The 20597-nt window shown below is 45.3% G+C and overlaps 1 protein-coding gene and 1 non-coding gene across 3 annotated transcripts in view; both read right to left on the reverse strand.

The window, feature by feature from the left end:
• Positions 1 to 5276: 5276 nt before the first annotated feature.
• ZFYVE26 (zinc finger FYVE-type containing 26) overlaps positions 5277 to 20597 on the reverse strand; it is a 57826-nt gene continuing 42505 nt past the window's right edge. For both annotated transcript variants that reach the window (XM_072963274.1, XM_015241483.3), the window contains exons 33-42: positions 18184 to 18331; positions 17725 to 17934; positions 17049 to 17267; positions 12572 to 12769; positions 11688 to 11887; positions 10673 to 10814; positions 10310 to 10369; positions 9095 to 9277; positions 8435 to 8479; positions 5277 to 7328 (exon numbers count right to left, since the gene is read on the reverse strand). In XM_072963274.1, the coding sequence (XP_072819375.1) occupies positions 7125 to 7328; positions 8435 to 8479; positions 9095 to 9277; positions 10310 to 10369; positions 10673 to 10814; positions 11688 to 11887; positions 12572 to 12769; positions 17049 to 17267; positions 17725 to 17934; positions 18184 to 18331 (1609 nt within the window). In that variant the 3' untranslated portion in view covers positions 5277 to 7124. The remainder of the gene's footprint in view (positions 7329 to 8434; positions 8480 to 9094; positions 9278 to 10309; positions 10370 to 10672; positions 10815 to 11687; positions 11888 to 12571; positions 12770 to 17048; positions 17268 to 17724; positions 17935 to 18183; positions 18332 to 20597) is intronic.
• On the reverse strand, positions 13099 to 13171 carry TRNAG-ACC (transfer RNA glycine (anticodon ACC)). Its single transcript has one exon. It is a non-coding gene; the product is annotated as a tRNA-Gly (tRNA).

Here is a 20597-nt window from a genome sequence, read left to right on the forward strand (position 1 = left end):
ATCACATTTCCCTTGCAAGTGACTGGCTGTGGAAAAACCATGCGCCTCAATCATGGGCCATAGGGTATGGGAGGAGTCTCTCTGGTCGCTTCTGGGAGAGGCTGCCTCACTGACCAAAAAGTGAGTTACAGGAAGAAAGTTCCTGTTTTCTTCTGTTGGACATTGTCATGGCTGAATGGGACACCTGAATCTCCCACAATTATCTTGAGTCATGAGTGGAGCTGAACTGGCCCCAAGACCAAGCTCACATGCAGAAGATGGTAGAGGGAAAGACAGAAAGAACCTGGGTCACTGATGATAAAGCAGCGAGTCGCTAAATTAGACTGGAGCTGCCCTCCCTTGAGACTTCTTGTGATGCAATGAATTGTCATTGTTGAAGTCTATGTCCTGACACAATACTATTATGTTGAACCATATAAAATTGCTGGTAGTCTACCATTTTTAACCTACTTTTTTTGGGTACACTATCACTACTGATCTAAAGGCAGATGTTTTCCTGACCTGTTTTCATCACCTTCAATTTCCTTATCTGTAAAGTGAAAATTTGACACCTGTTTCATTATATTTTTCTCCACCCTAAAGTTCTGTCATCTTTCATTAATTTCAGTATTCACAGGGATAACTGATCTGATATCCTCACAGTCATCATAGTTCTAGTATACTTCCACAGGTGTGCATCCAAATCTTAATCTATATGTACAATCTGTTTTTCCTATGTACGGGTATCTCTTAGCCAAAACAATTGGCTGAGAAGATCATAGAACATGAGGAACAACTTGTTCTGATAGGAGGAGTAGATGAACTGCCGTCACAACAATGCTAAATTTTAGTGGTTTAATGCAAAAAAAGTTTATTTCTTGCTCATGCCATTGTCCAACACAGGGAGGAGAGTGAGAGGGTGGCTCTGCTCCACATGGCTTTTATCTCAATAAAGTCATTCATTATGTTGTTATAGTCACCGAATATTTGGTGTTTTAGTGGCATTCATTATTTAACAAAAGGATTAAAAAACATACAACATGTAATTGTATTCAGAGCATATACAATTTAAATATATTTTCATAAAAATGTGTATTAAAGAAATAAAAAAATTAATTTTCAATATCAGGTTAATTGTCTTCTAAAATATTTAAATTATTAATCAAAATTAAAAGGCAAAATACATTCTAGCTATGAGTATCAATATTTTAAATCAAAATTATTTAAATATAGCTAAGTTTTAAAGTTTTTCAACATTTAATTCTGTGAATTAAAAAAAAATAAAACTATTCACTACTGTAATGTTCAATGTTTATTTAGGTGCCAGTGTAAACAATGGATATTATTCTTCATGCATGTTTCCTCTACACCTACATGTCTATCAGTTTAAAAGTGGTATGAATTCAAAATGCTGGAGAGGGTGTGGAGAAAAGGGAACCCTCTTACACTGTTGGTGGGAATGTAGTTTGGTGCAGCCATTATGGAAAACAGTATGGAGATTCCTCAAATAAACTTATGATCCAGCAATCCCACTCCTGGGCTTATATCTGGAGGGAACTCTAATTTGAAAAGATACATGCACCTCAATGTTCATAGCAGCACTATTTACAATAGCAAAGACATGGAAACAATGTAAATGTCCAGTAACAGATGACTAGATAAAGAAGTTGTGGTATATATTTATATGACAGAATACTACTCAGTCATAAAAAAGAATAAAATAATGCCACTTGCTGCAACATGGATGGACCTGGAGATTGTCATTCTAAGTGAAGTAAGCCAGAGAGAGAAAGAAAAATACCATATATATCACTTTCATATGGAATCTAAAAAAAAAAAAAAGGACACCAATGATCTTACTTACAAAATGGAAACAGACTCACAGACATAGAAAACAAACTTATGGTTATCGGGGGGAAAGGAGGTGGGAAGGGATAAATTGAGAGTTTGAGATTTGCAGATACTACTATATATAAAATAGATAAACAAAAAGTTTTACTGTATAGAACAGGGAACTATATTCAATCTCTTACAGTAATCTACAGTGAAAAAGAATATGAAAACGAATATATGTATGTATATGTATGACTGAAACATTATGCTGTACACCAGAAGTTGACACATTATAAACTGACTATACTTCAATAAAAAGTGTCATACATTGATTTTTAGCCTCCATTATACAAGTGTGGCAAATACACATATTGGAATATGAAGAGAGACAAGAAAACAGACACTCAGCACTATTGAAAACAATACCCATTTTACTGCAAATATCCATTACAATCTCACTGAGAAAGAATTTGACAAGTTAAGTCTTTTCTCCCCTCCACTTGCTTCCCCTCTTCAAATTCTCCCTATGCTCAGAAGCAGCACCACAGTCTACATACCTTCAGAGCATTTGAATGCAGTCAAGACGTGTTTCCCTGGGGGTTAAACAGTGTTAGTCATGGGAGCCAATGTCTGGGGTATCAGGTTGTGTTATGTCAGAATCGAACGCCAAAGCATAAGTAACAGAGATGTCCACATATTCTTAAGTAAATTTACTCATTTCTTGTGCATTTTTGTGAAATGTAGGGCTTTTCAAAGTGCATGACCAAGGGAAGGAGCCCTTCTTGCTTGGGTCTAAGAGCATTATGGTTCATGTAGTCCTGACATGGACCCTGGGGTGTCAGCCCTGGGAATTCCCAGAAAAGAGACCCGTTTCTCATGTCTGGGCCCCTGACTACCACGGCGGTTTCACGTCGATCTGGCATGAAAGAAAGATAGAGTGTTTACTGAGCACAGCAGAGTTTTGCCTCATTAAGTATCTGAGACAGCAAGTATCTCCAGTAGCAACATGGTACTGTAGGAAGACCAAGTGAGCAGTGTGATGGTTGTGGGTATATATGGGTTACCCAAAGCACCGGTATTTGAAAGTGTGCTGCGTGTCCACTCAGACTCAGTTCCCTGATCTCCTCAACACTGACCTTTTCCTCCACCCCTCTTCATCCCGTTCCCATGACAAGGATCTCACCTGGGCACTGTGTCATGCCGTGAATTTGCTGCTCCTCAGGTGTCTTAACTTCCAACTTCCCACTCCAGCCACAACCTTCTGCTCCTCCAGCTTTCTCCCGTGCCAGTTACCTGTCCCATTATCACCCCATCTAGCAAATGCCAAGTGTGAAGGAGTCCAGCACTCTGATCTCTATGTGCCTAGAGTGCTGCTGCAGAAAATCACTCAACCCGGCAGGCTGGAGCCACTAAGTCACTGGTCATCAGCACCAGCTAGGCTCTCAGTGCTGCCTGATCACCTGATCTCTCACAGTCAAGGACGGATCCATGGAAGCTTATACAATTTGTGGGAACATCTGTCAGAAAAGAATACAAAATTATAGACTCGAAGTTAGGTACAAAAATGGATGTTGATTTAGAATGAGAAACTCCCCCCAACCAAAACCACGGGTAATTAGAGCTATGGGAATTTAAGGTCTTCTGAGATCTCTTTAGGCAATTTACTAGCAATGCTTGCCTAAAAATGCCTTCCAGGTTTGTGGGTGAAATAGGATGGGATTTGGGACATGCTAATATTTTTAGGGGCAGGTCAGCCCTCTAGGTGAATTCCAGAAAGCAATCAAGAAGTGGATCTAATGTGGACAAAAGTTAAGGGGGTCAAATTTTGTTTAGAACTCAGCCAATCAAGATGATTGCTGAAGCCGTGGGATCGTATGGGAGAGTGCAAAAGTGTCAAGAGGGGATAATTAAGACCTTGAAGAATTCAGCCCTTTGGTGGAATGAAGAGGAAATAAAGCCAGAGCAGCAGATGATTTTTCAGAAAGGGCACTTGCAAGGGGCTTGAAGAAGGGGTTCTGAAAACAGCAGACTGGAGGATGGGTGTAGCGGAAGGGTTCCAAATAGAAATAACAACACGAAGAAGTAAGAGCAGGAAAACACTCCACCAAAGAAGCAGTTCAGTAACCAGATGTTGAATGTATCTGCTGAACCAGATGTTGAATAAATCTGCTGTAGAAGAACTGGGGATTTCAAAGATGGGTTAGTCAACATTATTACTGTAGAAGAGAAGATGAGGCCCAAAGACAGGCCATTTCCCTCCGGGTTACTGTGACTATTGATAATTGGTTGCTTGAGTAAGAAGAGTCTGACAGCATTTGATCTCTTTTGCTTGAGCTCCAGCCAAAGGCATCTAGTAAATTCGGAGTGTCTCGGGTTTCTTAACAGTCAGTGTCCTCTATCCTAGATTTAGGTTGGGTGTTCCAATTTTCCTTGTTGTGACAAATCTTTGCGCCAGATCTCAAACAGGTGGTTTTCAGATCGACTTTCATCACTACTCTTTGTTTTGCTTTCGAAATATTATTTTCCTAAATGAGAAATGATAAGATCATGTTTCTGGGGAAAGGAGGTAATGGCAGCAAGGCTACCCCCAAGGCTCAGGCATCACACTGCAAACACTCGCTCTAGGAGGGTGGTGAGAAAACAACTTATGCCAAGGTTGAGTTCGACTTTCCCCAAAGACCCTACACCTGGTTTCAAAGAGTCACAATTTGGTTGATATTAAAAAAAATATGTAGAATTTAAAAAATAACAGCTTTTAAAACAATTTCTGAGTTCCTTTTTCATTCTCAGACCAGCAAAGATCTACAGTTTGGTAACTGTTGAGGCAAAGGTGTGGGAAAGCAAGCACTGTCCTACACTGTTGGTGGGAGTTAATTGCTATGAACTCTTCGGAAGGCAATGGGCAATATTCACCCAAAGCAGGTATCTGCTGACCCAGGCTGTTCTAGACAAGATCATTCATTGCAGCACAGTCAGTAGTGGTAAAGATGGTAACAACCTAAAACGCCCATCAACAGAGACAGGTTAGATGATTACTGCAGATCTTCACCATGGAATCCTTTAGTCATTACTGCTTGCTAACACATAAAATCGCTCTGGAACTGTATACTAGAAACTGGTCACACTGGTGGCCTCTGGGAGAGGACTGGGTTGAGGGGACAGGGATGGGAGGGATGTTTTGTTTACCTTCTCTATCCGATGAACATACAGCCTATTTCCACCTACCACTCTGAATGAAGCTGAGAAGTTTTCTGGTGGTAGAGAGTACACTAATAGTTTTTAATACATAGGAAACTTGAGATAAATCCTAACCAAAGAGTCATGAGTGATGACAGGAATCATTTAGAGAAGCTGAAGGCCACCTGATCTTTCCCATCCATCTTTCCTCCCCACACAGGACACAGGGCATAAAGAAAGGGAAGGATAAGAACAGGGCAGCACAAAGAGGTCATGAAGCCAGCAACTTGTAGGACAGACACTTTATTGTGGCTTGCTTATAGTAAAACATCCAACCCTTCAACATGGACGTTAGTTTTCTTGTTTTTTGCTGGAGACCACAGCCTGATGCTCAAAGGCCTTTAGCCTCATCTTATGTCAGTCTAGTCAATGGCTGCCTATTTTTATAGTTCAACTAGTTAGAGGAAAGAGTTAGGAAAATCCAGGCTTAGCATCCCAAATTAAGGGCTGTGAGATTTGTAACCCATTCATATAAAGTGCTTATATTCAGTGCAAAAAGGGCAGACTCAGATGCCAGGGAATGGAGTTTCCTGGGAGACAGATGCATTCTCGGGCTCAGAGAAGGAAAAGCTACTAGTCAAACTTCCCCAGAAAGGGGTCGAGTATTTTTTTGCAGTCTCTCCACTCTCTAACAGGACCAAAACTTTGAACCAGACAGATGCTCAGATAGCTGTTTATTTTACTAAAAACTTGGTTCAGAGGGAAATCCACAGGGTTTCTAAGCACCAGAGATACTGACTTTGGCTCCCAGCTCCAGTTTCTCTCAGCAGCAGATGTGAGATCTACAGGCTGAGCTCCGGCTGGTGGGAGGCTCACAGCTGCGGGGCCTTCCTTACGCTCCTCATTTGCAAATCCGAGTCACGGAGTACAGCAGACCTTTCCTAAAATGCTGTCACATCTCAGTGGGAAGACAGGCCAGTGCATGTTAAATAAAGGAACACTTCACCAAGCTTCCCACCAACCGGACATCGCATATCTCACCATCCCCTTGTTTCCACTTGTCCGCAGGCCCAGCTTCAAAGTGAACCCTTGACTTCCTCTACTAAGACAAAGAAGCACACTGCCTGCTCCATGACTGTGGGTCCTGCAGATCCATCCTGCCGTCCTGAAGAGACTGAAGGGAAGGAGGAGGGAAGAGGAAGTGATTCCTAACCAATTTAAGGGGTGCAAATAGGGCTGTAACTCAAATAGGCAAAGTCTAGTCGTGCAGTCCCGAGATCTTGGCTACTGTTTATCTCTCCCATTCTCAAAGAGAAAGCCACATTCTCTCACCTTGCAGCAGGAATATTCAAAACAGCCAGTTCTGTGCTTGCAAACCAGCCTCCTGCAATCCTGTTTGGAGAAGTTCACCTTTCTCTCCCTGTGGTGAACGTGATGGTGCCCCTCCTGCCAGTGTGCGGGGCTCCACACCCCATCACGTGCTCAGGCGGCATGGCATTCAGACACCAGCACCTGAGGACCCTTCTGTTCAGACCACCCTCCAAAGACTCACGGTGACTCTTGTGCTTATGAGAGGAGAGACGCTTCAAAGAGTTTTGTTCCACAGGAAACACCTGCCCCAAAGCCACCTCTGAAGTTTGGGAAGGGGAAGAAGGGAAAAGAGCCAATACTTTTGATGCTGCTCTGTAATTCTCTGTAAAACTCTTCCAGTCACAAGGAGCTATGGGGACGTCTCTACATGGAGGGGACTGTGTACAAACAGGATGAACCCGGGTTAAGAACCAAAAACGCAGGGAAGGTTTTCAGATGGGCAGAAGTCTAAAGTAAAGTGCCTCTTTTCAGTGGGGGAGAGTTTCATTTGTTCAGAAATGCTTGGGCGTAAACACAAGTGCACAGGAGCGTGCACACACACACACTCACTCTGAGGTAGAAAGAACGGGCCATCTCCAAACACACAGGTCCCACAAGTTTACAGAAATATGGCACTTGCGTGAAAGGTCCTGTCCTTGCTCAAGATGGCAAGTCGGCCCTTTCCAACCTGGGGTGGAGCCAGGAAGTCCCGTCCCACAGGAGGAAAGAGCTGGAAGCATCCCCATCACTCCCATCCCACGGTTCTCAGGCCCCGCGGCCCAGGGTCACTTCCTGGAGCCTGAGCTGTGGGCACCCCGGCTATGGCTTGTCAGAAGCCACTGGGAGCAGATGTCTTGCACGACTGCATCCCCACTGCTCTTGGCCGCCTGCTGCACCTGCTGGACGAGGACCGCGGCCCGTGAGTGTTCCTGCTTCACGGCAATCAGGTAGGCAGAACGCAGTTTGCAACATGTCAGGTAGGCCTGAACCTGGGAATCGGGGAGGAGAGAGAGCGGGAAGGAAACCATCACTGATGAATCACCAACGGGCACAGGAGCCGTGTCAGAGAGCTTGGACAGACGAGATACCGCTCCTCGCCTACCAACCAACAATTGGGGTCTTGCCTTTTATTACGTTACAGTAACTCTTTAAATATTCTGGATGCTAAACTATTACACTGTGTTACTTTATAATGGAAAAAGTTTTACAAATAAGCTAAGGATTTCAAAAAAGGCAGGCAAAGTCTGGCCTCTCTCTACTCTCTCCAAGACCCTCACCACTCTCCCAGGCTGTTCAGTTTCCTCTTGGCCCCACTGCCCACAAACCGTGGTTTTATAGTTATTTGGGTGATTATTTCATTGACTAGATTTTATGCTCCATGAGGGCAGGAATAGTGCCTGCTTTTCTACACCTTGTATTCCTTGTGCCGAGCACAGGGCCTGGCATGTAGGTGCTCAGTAAATACACATGCCATGGATGAATGAATGAATGAATGAGCCATCACAACTGCCCCCTCAACAAAGGGCACATGGAGCCCTTTCCTTTTATTTTTGTTTTCAACCTGCTGAATTAAACATCTTTCAACAGGAAATTTGGGGAAGAAAATGCATACACAGAATTTGAAAAGGTCTAATTAAGGTCTAACTCCAGGTTGATTCGACTTGCTGTCTGGATCAGAGGCAGCTCAGTTTTCTACATTCTGGACAGCCTCCATCTCACGAATGCCCAGCTTGGTGGAGACGAGATGCCTGCCTACTCTGAGAACCTCATTCAGGGAGTCAACCTGAAGATGCAAGGGAGGATCTGCTAGGGCTCTGACAGTGCACCTCCGCAGAGAGTGGGGGGGCAAGAGCAGGCTAGCATATGTGTGTCGCGGGGATGGAGAAACGGGAAGGTAAAGGCTCATGTGGTCAGTATTCTCATGTTTCCCCCCTATTCTCTCCCCTCTAAGCCCTGATCTGGGTCCCAGCTCCACAGCTGGACAACAAAGAGTCTGAGATACAGGTTGAATGGAACTGTCATGGGGCGTGAGGGATGAAGGTGAAAAGGCAAGTCACTGCTGTTCAGGATCACATGTGGAGACAATTCCACTCACCTTGTTGTCATCGTTGTGTATCGCCTGGATCAGGCCCTCCAGCTCCTGCGCAGAACAGAGACACAGCAGTCGTGAGAGGGAGGGGTCCCCAGAGTGGGAGCCGGGGCCCACTCCAGTCTCAGCCAGAGCCATTCTGTCCCTGGGTGGGCATGCCTGCCCGACCCTTCTTTACAAACTCAACTCCTGCTCTAAGAGCAAGAGAGGAAACCTAAGGATAACATGAAGCCTGGGAATCTAAGGAGAGGATTGCAAATGAGAGGCCTGTCCTTGCCTTCATGAATGGATGTGGTTCTGTTCACCCCCCCAGAGAAGCCGGGGGGACAATTTTGTAGCAACATGCTTCAAAGGCCACCTGCAGGCCCACATGGACCTCTTCTACAATCACAGGGAGAAACTCAACTCCGTTGGTCCATAGACACCTCCAGGTGCCAACATTAGACAGCAGGAGGCTGAGGCACAGCTTCTGGATACAGAGGTTATCACCAGGAATTTTCTTTCCAGGGAAGAGCTGATTAGAGTGAGGCCATTATTACAGAGGGGTTGGAAAGATGAGGCATCTTGTAGTGTTTCAGGCACATTATGGGGAATAGAAAAATGAAGAGAGAGATGTGAAGACAATGAAATAGATGTAGGTGCCAAGAGGTCTGGGAGTGAGCGCACCTGGGGTGGAATTCTCTTGAATGCTTCCAAGCAGTTGAGGAGGATGGCGTCCCCGTCGCTTTTGGCTGCCATGCCTGACTCACTGACACACTTGAGCAGCTGTCGGATCTCACTGTACTTCTCCCTCTCCACCAACTGCCGGGCGGCTCTGCAATAGGTCAGGGCAGCATCCAGCTGGAAGTCCTAGAACAGAACGTGGGACGATGGGAGTAGGGAGGCAGGGCCATCAGCAGTGGGAAGGACTGACTGAGGTCACAATAGGAAACTTACATAAGAAAAGGAAAAACAAGCTACATGTTCCTCCTTTGGAGTGAGGCAGACATTTAGGAAGTAACCAGAAGAATCGTAACTTTGCTATCTGAACTGGTACATCTCACTTGCTGCCCTGTCACTTGCTGAAAACATTCCAATCAAATTCCCCAGACCAGTTCATCGTCTCTCTAATGAGTCACCTTTCTCTTGGAAAACAGATGTTGGGGGCTGGTATTTGCGGCCCTGGACACTTGGTGCTCTGTTAAGAGGTGCCTTAGTGCTCAGAAACAGACCAATTCACCAAAAGACTGATTTGCCTGAAACTACCAGATAAACACTTCAATCCTGGTCTAGGACAATCACTGCCTTGGGGTCTGGGAGGAGCTGTTGCTCTGTCTGCCGAATGATGGGCCTCAGGGTGTCTGCGTGTCACTGTGTGGTGCGGGGCGGTCTGGAGACTCTGCTTCTCGTGGTTTCAGTGCCCTGCTCAGTGTCACAGCTGTGCTGTGTCCTCTTATCACAAGCAACAGAAAATGTACTCCTTGAGCCGGCTCAGGGGCGGATGGAGGACGGAAGGGCAGCCCCTGCTGCTGGCGGCCCCTCCTGCCGAACAGGCAACGCACCCCCAGCACCCTGCCACCTCCTCCAGCCACGCTCCCAGCAAGGATGAGCAGAGATCCTGCAGGGGAAGAGCTGTGGGGAACCATCCTGGAGGTTTCAGATATTTATTTGATAGCTTTTGATGAATTTGTCATTGGTGCTTGGCTTTGGCAAAGGGGCCTACAGTCTTCAACTTGACCCAGTTCTGTAATAGCCAGCTCATTGAGTTCCTCCTTGATGTATGTGTAAATCTGCTTTTCTTGGGATAAAAGTTTTCTGAAGCATAATCTCTCACAGAATTGTGGTCACGTGTGGATTGCCCTCTGTATAATCTCAAGTAATCTCAAGTAATCCGAGTCATACCTGCAGAACACGGAATGCAATACCAAAACCATCTTCTACATTCTTCCCTCCTAGCATGACCTGAAAAAGAGAGGGAAACACATTTAAAGAAGCAGTCATTACTGTAGCAGCCCCTCAATTAGGAGTGAGGCCCTCATTTACTCATTTATTCAACAAATATTTGCTGAGGCTCTACTGAGTGCAGGCACGAGGGATACAAGAGTAATCAAAACGGACTCCATCTCCAGCCTTCTGTGGCTCGTGTCCCACTGGGGAGGCAGCCAGCAAACAAACCACTGAAACAATAACAGGACGATGACAATTGTGACAGGCATTTCAAGAGGGAGGAGCAGTTTGCTGGAGGTCTGAAACACCCGTGCATACCTTGCAGGCAACATCCATTTTCATGTGGTTATTTCCAAAAAGGGTTGGGAGAGGCAAGGAGGTGATCTGAGAGGTCCCAGCACTTTCACAGCGATGTAAGAACCTGGTCACTTCCATCTGCAGCTGAAGCGTGTTCATGTGCCTACGGTGACAGGAGACACATGGTCTAGCCTCATGAGGGGCTTCAGAGCTGGGTGACTGAGAAATCTTACAAAGATGGCAACAGAAAAGGCAAAAGGAAGGATGTGGAGGGGAAGGAGACATCCCCATATACCCTCAGAGCAGTTCTAACAAGACAAAAACGGGTGGTCTAGTACCCTGCATGGACTCCCAGGAGTTACGGTGCTCTGTGGAACCAGGCAAGACCCAGTCCCTGAATCCATAAGTATTTACGGAGACCTATGTGCTGCTAACAACAGCAGTTGAGAGAGATGTGAACCCTGCCCTCCAGAGTTCAGAGCCCAGAGGAGAGGTGAATAACGAACATTTAAAGTATCTGGTGATTGGGACTATGAAGGAATAGACGGTACAGTGGAGCATTTACTTCAGATGCTGTGTTCTCAGCAGAGGAACTGGCGGGCATAAAGGCCAAGGGGAGGGAAGGACTTGGGGTGCTGAGGAGCCCTGGGAGGCCCGTGTGACTGATGCTCCAGAAGGAAGAAGAGAGCAGTGTGAGGCAAGATGGAGATGCAGGCAGGGGCCAGACCATGCATGGCCTGTTTTGCCAATTGTAACGGTTTGGGGTTTAGTCTGATTGTCACATGTGATCCCAATCCCTGCCCCTCCCCCACTCTCTTCTCCTACAAGCCCCTCTGCAGGCTTGTACCAGACACCGTCACCCAGGAATGACTCCTGGTAGGGGTGTGTGTGTGCGTGTGTGTGTGTGTGTGTGTGTGTGTGTGTGTGAGGCTGTTTTCTTGAGGGCTCAGGGATGGGCAGGGGCAGCTTCATCACCAGCAGACACTTGGGTCCAGCCCTCCTGCCCCACCTAAGTGTTCCCTGCATCCTGAGCTACCTTGACACATCGGCTGCAGTCATCTTCTTTCGGAAGAAGGTGGTCTTCTTCCTTCCAGTGCGGCGGGAGGCTTCTTGGAGGTAGACCTTCAGGTGGTCCTTGGCCTTAAGCAGCCACGAGAGCTTCTCTCCCAGCTCCGTGTACGTCTTGGCGTTGTGACTGAAGAACCGAATACAGGTCATGGCGGCCCGGACTTGGTCCTGGAAGAGGAAAGTGAACGTCTGGGTCAAAGGAGATCAGGGGTACTGGAGGGTGTGGGTGTGAGAATTCTGAACTGATCCTGCCCGTGAAGCCTGGCTGCCAGCACCCCTTCCCATCAGCGGCTGTGCTGCTGCTCTGAACCCCTCACCCTGAGGCCCAAGAGATCCTCAAGTGAACTGACTGGCTCGGGCCCTTGGGTAGGACATTATTCCACCACAGAAGAGATCTTTAAAAAGGCGACTTGTAATTCTCCATTCAACTTGGCTTCGCTCTTACTTTGGCATTGACTAATTCAGCTTCTCTGTGACTTAGTACTGGCCACTCTCAGACAGACTGGGAGAAACATGTTCCCTCTCCTTTCACGCATCTTCCCTAAAAACACTCACTTCTCCGTCATTCCTTATGAATTCTGCATTCACGCCCATGTTTATCTTGAAACTACCACCTATCTCTTTTTAACCTTACATTCCTTGAATTCTGAAAAATGTCATTATTGACAAGATTAAAGTTGCCTTTTTAAGATGTTATTTAAGAATGCAAGAGAGTAACATGGATCTGCTCCAGTATTAGTCAAAGAGTAAGGCTGGGGGCCAAATGAAACTCTGTTCCCTGGTCCTGCGCAGTCTCCCCGCATGGCGGGGCAGCAGCGACAGAGGCAGAAGGCAGGATGGGGCGGCTGTTACCTTCATGAACTGCTGCAGCTCATAGAGAATGTGGTAGTAGTTCTTCTTCTGTAGATGTTGGCAGGCAGCAATCAAGTACTTTCCCCAGCTTTCTAAGGTTGGATCAATGGATTCTAGCAAGTTTTCTAAAACGTGGAGCTTCCCACTTTTATAGCTTGGCTGGAAAATGCCTTCTATGAAGACTTCTGGGGGACTCTCCTGAAACAGGGCAGAAAAAAAAGTCACAAGTCTTGAGCCTGGTTCTGGCATGGTCAGGGACCCATTCTGCGTTTCCCTCCTCTCACATCCCTTCAGCATCCTTCTGTGGCAGTGCTGCTTAACCTTCTGTGAGTCACAGATTAGACCCCTTTGAGAATCCCACTCTGGTGCCTGCTCCACTTCTCTCCCTCCCTGACAGAAGGGAAGCTCCTGGACAGAGTTATTTACGTGACCTGTCTCCAATCTCTCCTATGATTGTCTTTGTAAAAAATTATTTACATTTTTTTGTTTTGTGGTAATTAGGTTTATTTATATATTTATTTATTAAATGGAGGTACTGGGGATTGAACCCAGGACCTTGTGCATGGTAGGCACATGCTCTACCACTGAGCTATACTGTCCCTGCTTGTGTCTGTCTCTTGAACCTACTCTCATCTAGCTTTTGCACCTACCACTCCAGTGAAATGACCTCTACGTTGTTAAATCTAAAATTCTTAGTCCTTGTTTTCCACCTGCTCTATCAATAGCTTTTGATACAACTGATCCTCCTTCTTGAAAAAAATTTTTTATTTGGCTCCCAGGACATCACCCCGACTAGGCTTGCTTTCTTCTCTGGCTACTCCTTCTCAGTCTCCTTTGCTGATTCCTCCTATTCTCCCCAGGGCTTAGGAGGAAACTGCTCTCTTTTCTTTACTCACGCTTTTGATTTCATAAGTCTCATAGCCATAAATCTATCTATTCGTTGATTATGTCTAAATCCCTATTTCCAGTCTGTTCATTCCTTCTGAATTGTATACCTAACTTATATTCAGCTGCTGATGCAGAAAGTCCTCTTGGGGATCTCACAAAAAATCTAAAACTGCTGATAATTGTTTCTTCCAAATCTGCTCCTTCTGCAGTCTTCTCTTTCTTGGATGGCAATTTTGTTCTTCTATTTGTTCAGGGCACAAACTATAGCCGTCATTCCCTCACAGCCCGACAGAAAAGTCATTAGCAAATTTTACTGACTCCACCTCAAAATACATACAGAATCTGTATGTAGCTGACTACCTCTCACCACCTCCATGTACCACCCTGGCCCAAGTCATTACACCACTTGCCTGGATGACTGCAATGGCCTCCTCCCTGGTCCACCACCCTCCACACCTGCCTCTTTTTTGTCTAACACCAACCAATCAACCTGAGTGATTCTATTAAAATGTTAAGTCAGATCATGTTACTTCTCTGCTCAGAATCATCGCATGGTTTTGCTTCTCACTCAGCACAAAGCCCAAGTCCTTATAATGTCTACAAGGCCCTTTATGACCTGGTCCCTGCTAGCTTTCTGACCTTACCTGCTACCACCCTTTCCCCAGCTCACTCTGTTCAAGCCACCTTGGCCTCTGTCCTTGCTACTCACCCAGCCTGGACTGTGCTTCCTCCACAATCCGCACGGTTCACCCCCACCTACTCTATGCCTTTACTCAGATGTCATCTCTCCTGAGCATCCTGTCAAATTCCACAGTCCGCCCCTTCCCTCTCCCCCTGCTTTATTCTTCTTATTACTCATCACCTACACTATATATTTTACTTGTCTTGTTTATTGCCTCTCTCCCTGCTATAACATGTTTTATAAAAGCAGATATTTTTGCCTGTTTTTTGTCCCCACTGTTTTATATCTCTAGTGCCCGGAACAGTCCTTGACTATTTTAACAACTATTTCTTGATGACAAATAAGTGATAAACATCATGGACTAACTCCTCAGGAAAGCGCACACACATACTAATTCCCTCACTTCTGAAGTTCATCTGTGGTTCAGGAACCAAGTCTTAAACCCCCATTCCAAAGTCATAGAAAAGAAAATCATCTGGCCACGAGTACAAGTAAGTAACGGGCAGTGAAGGATGGCTACAAACTCATGGTACTGTAACCATGCCGGCCTTGCAGCCCTGGGCACAAGCTCTGCAGAAGTGGAGAGGGTCTGGGCTTTGAGAACATCCACAGTGGGTGAGGGCTTCTTTCCCAATTCTGGCTTTTCCTAAAAACCCAGACCTAGGAGGGTGGGGAATAGCTCAGTGGTAGACAACATGCTTAGCATGTGTGAGCTCCTGGATTCAATTCCCAGCACCTCCACTGAAAAAAAAAAAGAAAAACTACAAAACCCCCCAGATCTAAAAGTTGTAGGACATACTTTAAGAAGCAGGGGCACAACATTGTAAAATGGCTATTACTCAATTAAAAAAAATGTTAAAAAAAAAGAAGCAGGGGGATTAGCTCCATTGGAAAGGTAGAATTTCTCAGAAAAGCAACACCTTAAAAACTTCCACTTCATCAATTCATCTATCCCCTCATTCATTCATTCACAACTGGCACTAGGCCAGGTGCCTGAAGACATCAGGTAAGGTAAATACAGGCCTTCGCAGTCCAGATGGGAAGACACAATTCTAAACAAATAGTTGCAATCCACTGGCACAAATGCAATAACAGAGCTACGTTCTAGGTACAGTGGTGGTATACAGGAAGAGGTGAATGCTCAACAGAGAGGGTCTGGAAGGATAAACAGGAGTTTTTCCAAGAAAACAAGGAGGGGCAGGGCATTCTAAGTAGTGAAAACAGCAATGCAGACTCATGGAGGTAAGAAAGTACATGGTACAATCAGGAAATTTAAGTAATTTGGCAAATCTAGAAATACAGAGCACAGACAGGATTCGTGGTGAAAATAAACTGGAGAAATAAGGGGGCCTGGTCCTGCTGGGTCCTGCATTCGTGGTAAGGAATTTGGACTTCATCTTGTGGCCACGGGGATCCACTGAAGGCCTTTTAGAGAGAGGAAGAACATGAACTGTAACATCAATAACACGTACGATGTTTCAGAAAGCTCGCTCTGGGGCACTGTGGTAGGTAAGGGGCGAAAGAGCAGGGACTAGGGCAAGAAACACCACACCTTCCATGCTCTAGGCATTCAGGCGTAGTTTCCACAATGTTTTTTTCTCTGCTGTTCCCCGCCTGCTTGAGCAGTAAGATATTTCAGTTCAAGGGTAGTTGCGATTACAGGGGATAAAAAGAAGGCTTCTTTCCTAGCTCTGACTGATGGAAAGCAGAGGCAATGCCATCATCAGCTTATATACCCAGATAAGGAAGTAAGCAGCTTAACTCTCCCAGCTGGTCATCAGTTAGAAAAAACAGAACCGGGTGAGGTAAAGCAGCTTTACCCTAAAACTCATTTGGAAACTGAGGAAGAGGAAAGAGGTTAGCAATTAAACACCAAATAATAAAACTTCTACAATATTCTTGAGACCTGGCTAACAGGTAAGACTCAGCAGCTAAGGCAGTAGTAAAAACATTTCCCTTTCACTGTCCTGTAGGGGTGTAGTCACCAGGACTCTGTGCACTGCTAACACAACTTGGAGAAATCCTAGAAGATACGTCTATCTGGAAACTGTCATTGGCACCCATTTTGGATGAGGGCAGCAGACTGAAATTAAAGTATCCTTTGAGCTCCTTTAGTTTTACATGAGATTTGGTACGAATAGGTCAATTCCTCAGAAAGTTTTCATGGGACATTCAGATAAAAAAGGGAAGACCAGGGGGGTGGGGGACACAGCTCAGTGGTAGAGCGCATGCTTGGTGTGTACAAGGTCCTGAGTTCAATCCCAAGTACCTCCACTAAGGGGAAAAATTTAAATAAATTAATTTAACAAAAAAAAAAAAAGAAAAAAAGAAGACCAGGAAAAAAAAAAAGGGCAGGCAGAAGGCTCATGGTGGAACAGAGTCCTGACTGCTTAAGAATGGCTCCAAAGAAACACTGCACTTCAGTGGGGCCTTTGTCTCCTGTGGGAACGGGCAGAGGATGTCGGAGGGGAAAAGGGAGAGCACACCCTCCTTCAATGAGATACTGGGGACCCAAATATGGGATCAGTGCCATGGGTGCTTCCTGGCCCTTCTGGATGAGCAGCTGGGTCAGCAGTGGGACGTGGTCCCAGGGCAGGAGGAGGTGGGTGGAAACAGAGAGGTTGAGTCATTTGCCCAAGGTCACACCACGTGTACCAAGCATCTCATTCTAGAGACCACATGCTCAGCAATTATGGGCTCTGCTATACATTTTGGGAGAAGGGCTGAAATCTGTCATTGCCAGTCAGGAGGGCAATCTGGGATCCAGGTTAAGACTTCTGCCCACTCATCGAATCATGATTTGTGTAGACAGAAAGTTCCATTTTGACCTGACTCTGCCGGGGATGATCTCTTAGGGCGACACTGGGTGGGCCAAGCCGGGCGGGCCGAGCGGGCAGCGTGTCCCACCTTGTGGCGGAGGTGCAGCAGGGCTTCCCGCAGGCAGCTGTGCCTCACGTAGAAGCTGGCGATGGCCAGGTTGGTGCTGTAGTTATGCAGGTAGAAGAGGCATTCTTGGTAGTAGGTGTTGTTCATGAGCTTCCCTTCAGGAATCACCTCCAGGGAGAGGCTCTGGGTCCGAAGGGTGGCTTCCAGCTCTTTCAACGTGGCAAAGTAATCATCGTCTTGCTGCCCAGAGAGGAAAGAGTGAGAGGCAACAATGGAACGCAGGGAGTTCTCAGCAGCCTCTGAAAATACTGCTTTCAGAGAATACTTAACAAGGTGGAAAAATGCTCACCATACAGCTTTAAGGGTAGAAAACAGGCAAGATACAAAATTCTATATGTTATAAACTGTTTAAAACCAATTTAATTCAAAAACAAAACAGAAAATTCACCAAAACCTAAATCTGCTTAAAGCTGGGTATGGGATTATATGTGGTTTTCATTGCTTTAAAATAGTTTTTTTTTTTTAAATTTGACTCTTTATTACTTACTCAACCACATATAACGGAAAGAACAAAATCCAACCCAGACAGCCCTGAGCCAGGACTGCCATTATCAGCTGAACAGAAGCTGATCCTTTCCCCAGGATACTGCTCTTGGGCTCCCCTGCTGAGCTGACCCTCTGCCCTCTGTGCTCTTACCACGGAGACGAGTGGCCTCGCTGTGGACTCCAGGTACTCGACCACATCCTGTACTAGTCTTGAGCCATGACTCAGCTGATTGAGGTCAAAAGGGGGCTTTAGACAGCGACTGAACTTCTCCCGTGCTGCAGTGAGGTTCCCAGCTTTGAGGCAGGCCATGCCCCAAGCGTGCCACGCCCCAGTGGTATCAAGGCCAGTCTTTGTGGAGACCTGGGGGGAAAAACTGCTCATTTTAGGGAGAGGTACCTATATCTAAGCTTGAGGGTCGGAGGGACCCATTCCATCCCCTTGCTGCCGGTCATCTCCCTCCCCGACCACTCCACCTGCCATTACTCTGTGGTCATGCCCCAGATACTCCCCACGGCCAAAGACAGCTGAGAGGTGGCAATACCTGTCTGCAAGGCTAGGCCAAGGTAACTCATTACAGTGGGGTAGACGCCAGCTTTGTCTTTGCCTTACCTCAACGCCCAGTTGGTAGTACTCAGCCTCCAACAGCTGGTTCCTTAGCCTGGTTACTGCAGCCGGTTGCAAGATCTGATCCAGAGATGGCACGTGGCGATAGGCAGCAGCCACTAAAATATTTAGCACATCTACCTTGCTGATGTAGCTACAGGGAGGAAAAGTGCAAGGCAATGAGGCTCCGCAGGGTCTCACAAAGAACAGTTGCTGCCTAAAGGTTTTCTGTTTCATTTCCAATGTGAAATGTGATGATGTGAATTGAGAGGTACATGGGAGAAAAGGCTCTGGAGTCAGACTCTCTGGATCTCAAATCCATCACTTAGCAGCTCTATGACCCTGGGCGAGTTAATTAACCTTTCTCGGTCTCAATCTACTCATCTGTAAAATGGATACAATAATGGGTAGTTTTAAGGATAAAATGAAATAACCCAAGTTAGTTAGGGTGGCATCTGGAGCTTTGCAGGCACTCCTCCAACGTCAGGTATCAACACATGGAGTAGGGACGCTTGGGACGCTCAGGTTTTCTATTTGAGGCAAGGCCTTTACATTGAATGCTGGAAACTCACCAGTTATTCACTGCCTTTTGTTTCTTTTGAACCCTGCTTGCTTAGGAGAGCAAGGCTGTATCAGTGGCCTCACTCCTGGCCAGTACAAAGGTCACATTACCACCATTCCCTGGAGGTGCTGCGGGGCAGGGGCCTCCTGGCTCTTCACTGGGATTCTAGTGTCCTGGACTTGACATCCTCTTCCAGGGTTAAGGATGGACTCTTGTTACTAGGACGCCACCTTGATCTTACTCCTGACACCTGATGATGCCCAAAACCTTGTAACAACAGAGCCCAGAGAGCTGGATCATTCTGTTTAGTGCTGCCTGAAACAGACCTATGCTCAAGGTTCTTGAATCTTGTATCATCATTCTAGCAAAAATCCCTGTGGATCCTGACTTGTCCGCCCATTTCCTTGGAAAGGGATTCAGTATCTCAGTGATTCTCAATCTAGCAGGGATGGGGCAGGGGAGACTACAGTGTGTGAAAATGAAAGCAAATTTGCTATCATGATGTGTCGTACATTTGTAATAGGTGGTGAACTTTGTTTTTAAACATTTATTTATTTATTTAAATGACTATCAGAAGGAAGCATAGGTTAAAAACAGTAGAAAAATACTCTGGAAACCAGGAGTTTTAAACACATGAGATGACTCCACCACCATCAGCAACCGGGCACAAGGGCAGTGATTCCCTAGAGCAGGTGTACGGAATCCAGGGTGGAGGACAAAGAATGTAATTTGAAATCACTGCTGTAAACTGTCAGAGAAGCCACTGGCACCTGGGGGTGTGTGAGAATCCTACTGAAGTTAGGACTTCCTTAATTTCTGCTCCTTTAGCCTAAAGTGAATATTTCCTCCATCTGTATTAGATTTTGAAGGAAGTATAGGACTTGATGTTAAACTTGCTCTTCCCCTCAACCTGAGAATCTTTTTCTCTTAATATGATTTTCTCTCATTTACATTCCTGGTATTTGAGAAATATTTAGATAGATTTTTATTTTTGCCTCAAATTCTACCTTTTTCTATACAGAATTCTATTCTCGCTCTTCTCCATTTTTGGTAAGTTAGTAGAGTTTTGGTTCTTTCCATGGTTACTTAAAAATTTTTACTTATGTATCTGTTTATTCATTTATCAACTTGAAAAATGATGTAGAATCAGTTGCCTCTTGACACAAAAGAGTGACATTAATTTCTCTATATTTCCTTCTTCTACTTTCTGCCCTACTTCCTTCTGCCCTTCTCAACCTTCTGTTTTTTTTTTCTCTCCTTTCTCAGTTTTATTAGGTAGAATTATTACAGTCTGGCTGCACATACACATTATATTGCATGTATATATATATACACACACACAGTATATTGCACGTTTTTTAGTTTACATATATTTACTGCTTATTGCTTCTAAGAACAGATTAGAGCTTTAGCTTTCTAAACTTACATAGTTGTCAAAGCAATAAAGCCAACTACAAAGTAAGAATCAACAGAATGTGGGAATCCAATCATAAAGGACAGTCACATGTGTTTACACATATTTAAGAAATCAATCACCTGAGTTATAAATAATAAGTAGTTCATTCAACCTTCTGTTTTTTTAAATGTTTATTGAGTACATGTTATGTTCTAGATGCTGTGTAGTACTTTATATATACATATAAAGTATTTAATATATATATAGAAGTATTATTTTTTAATGGAGGTACTGGGGATTGAACTCAGAACCTCAGTGTGCTAAGCATGCACTCTACCACTGACCTATGTCCCCGTCCACCCCTGGTTTTTGTTAATAAGGATAATTTAACTATCATCTTTGGAGTACACAGGCTCAGTTCTTAGCCCTTTCAATGAATACTCTGATTTCATCCTCGTAACA

Source organism: Vicugna pacos, chromosome 6 (genome assembly GCF_048564905.1).
Source record: "Vicugna pacos chromosome 6, VicPac4, whole genome shotgun sequence".
NCBI lineage: Eukaryota > Metazoa > Chordata > Mammalia > Artiodactyla > Camelidae > Vicugna > Vicugna pacos.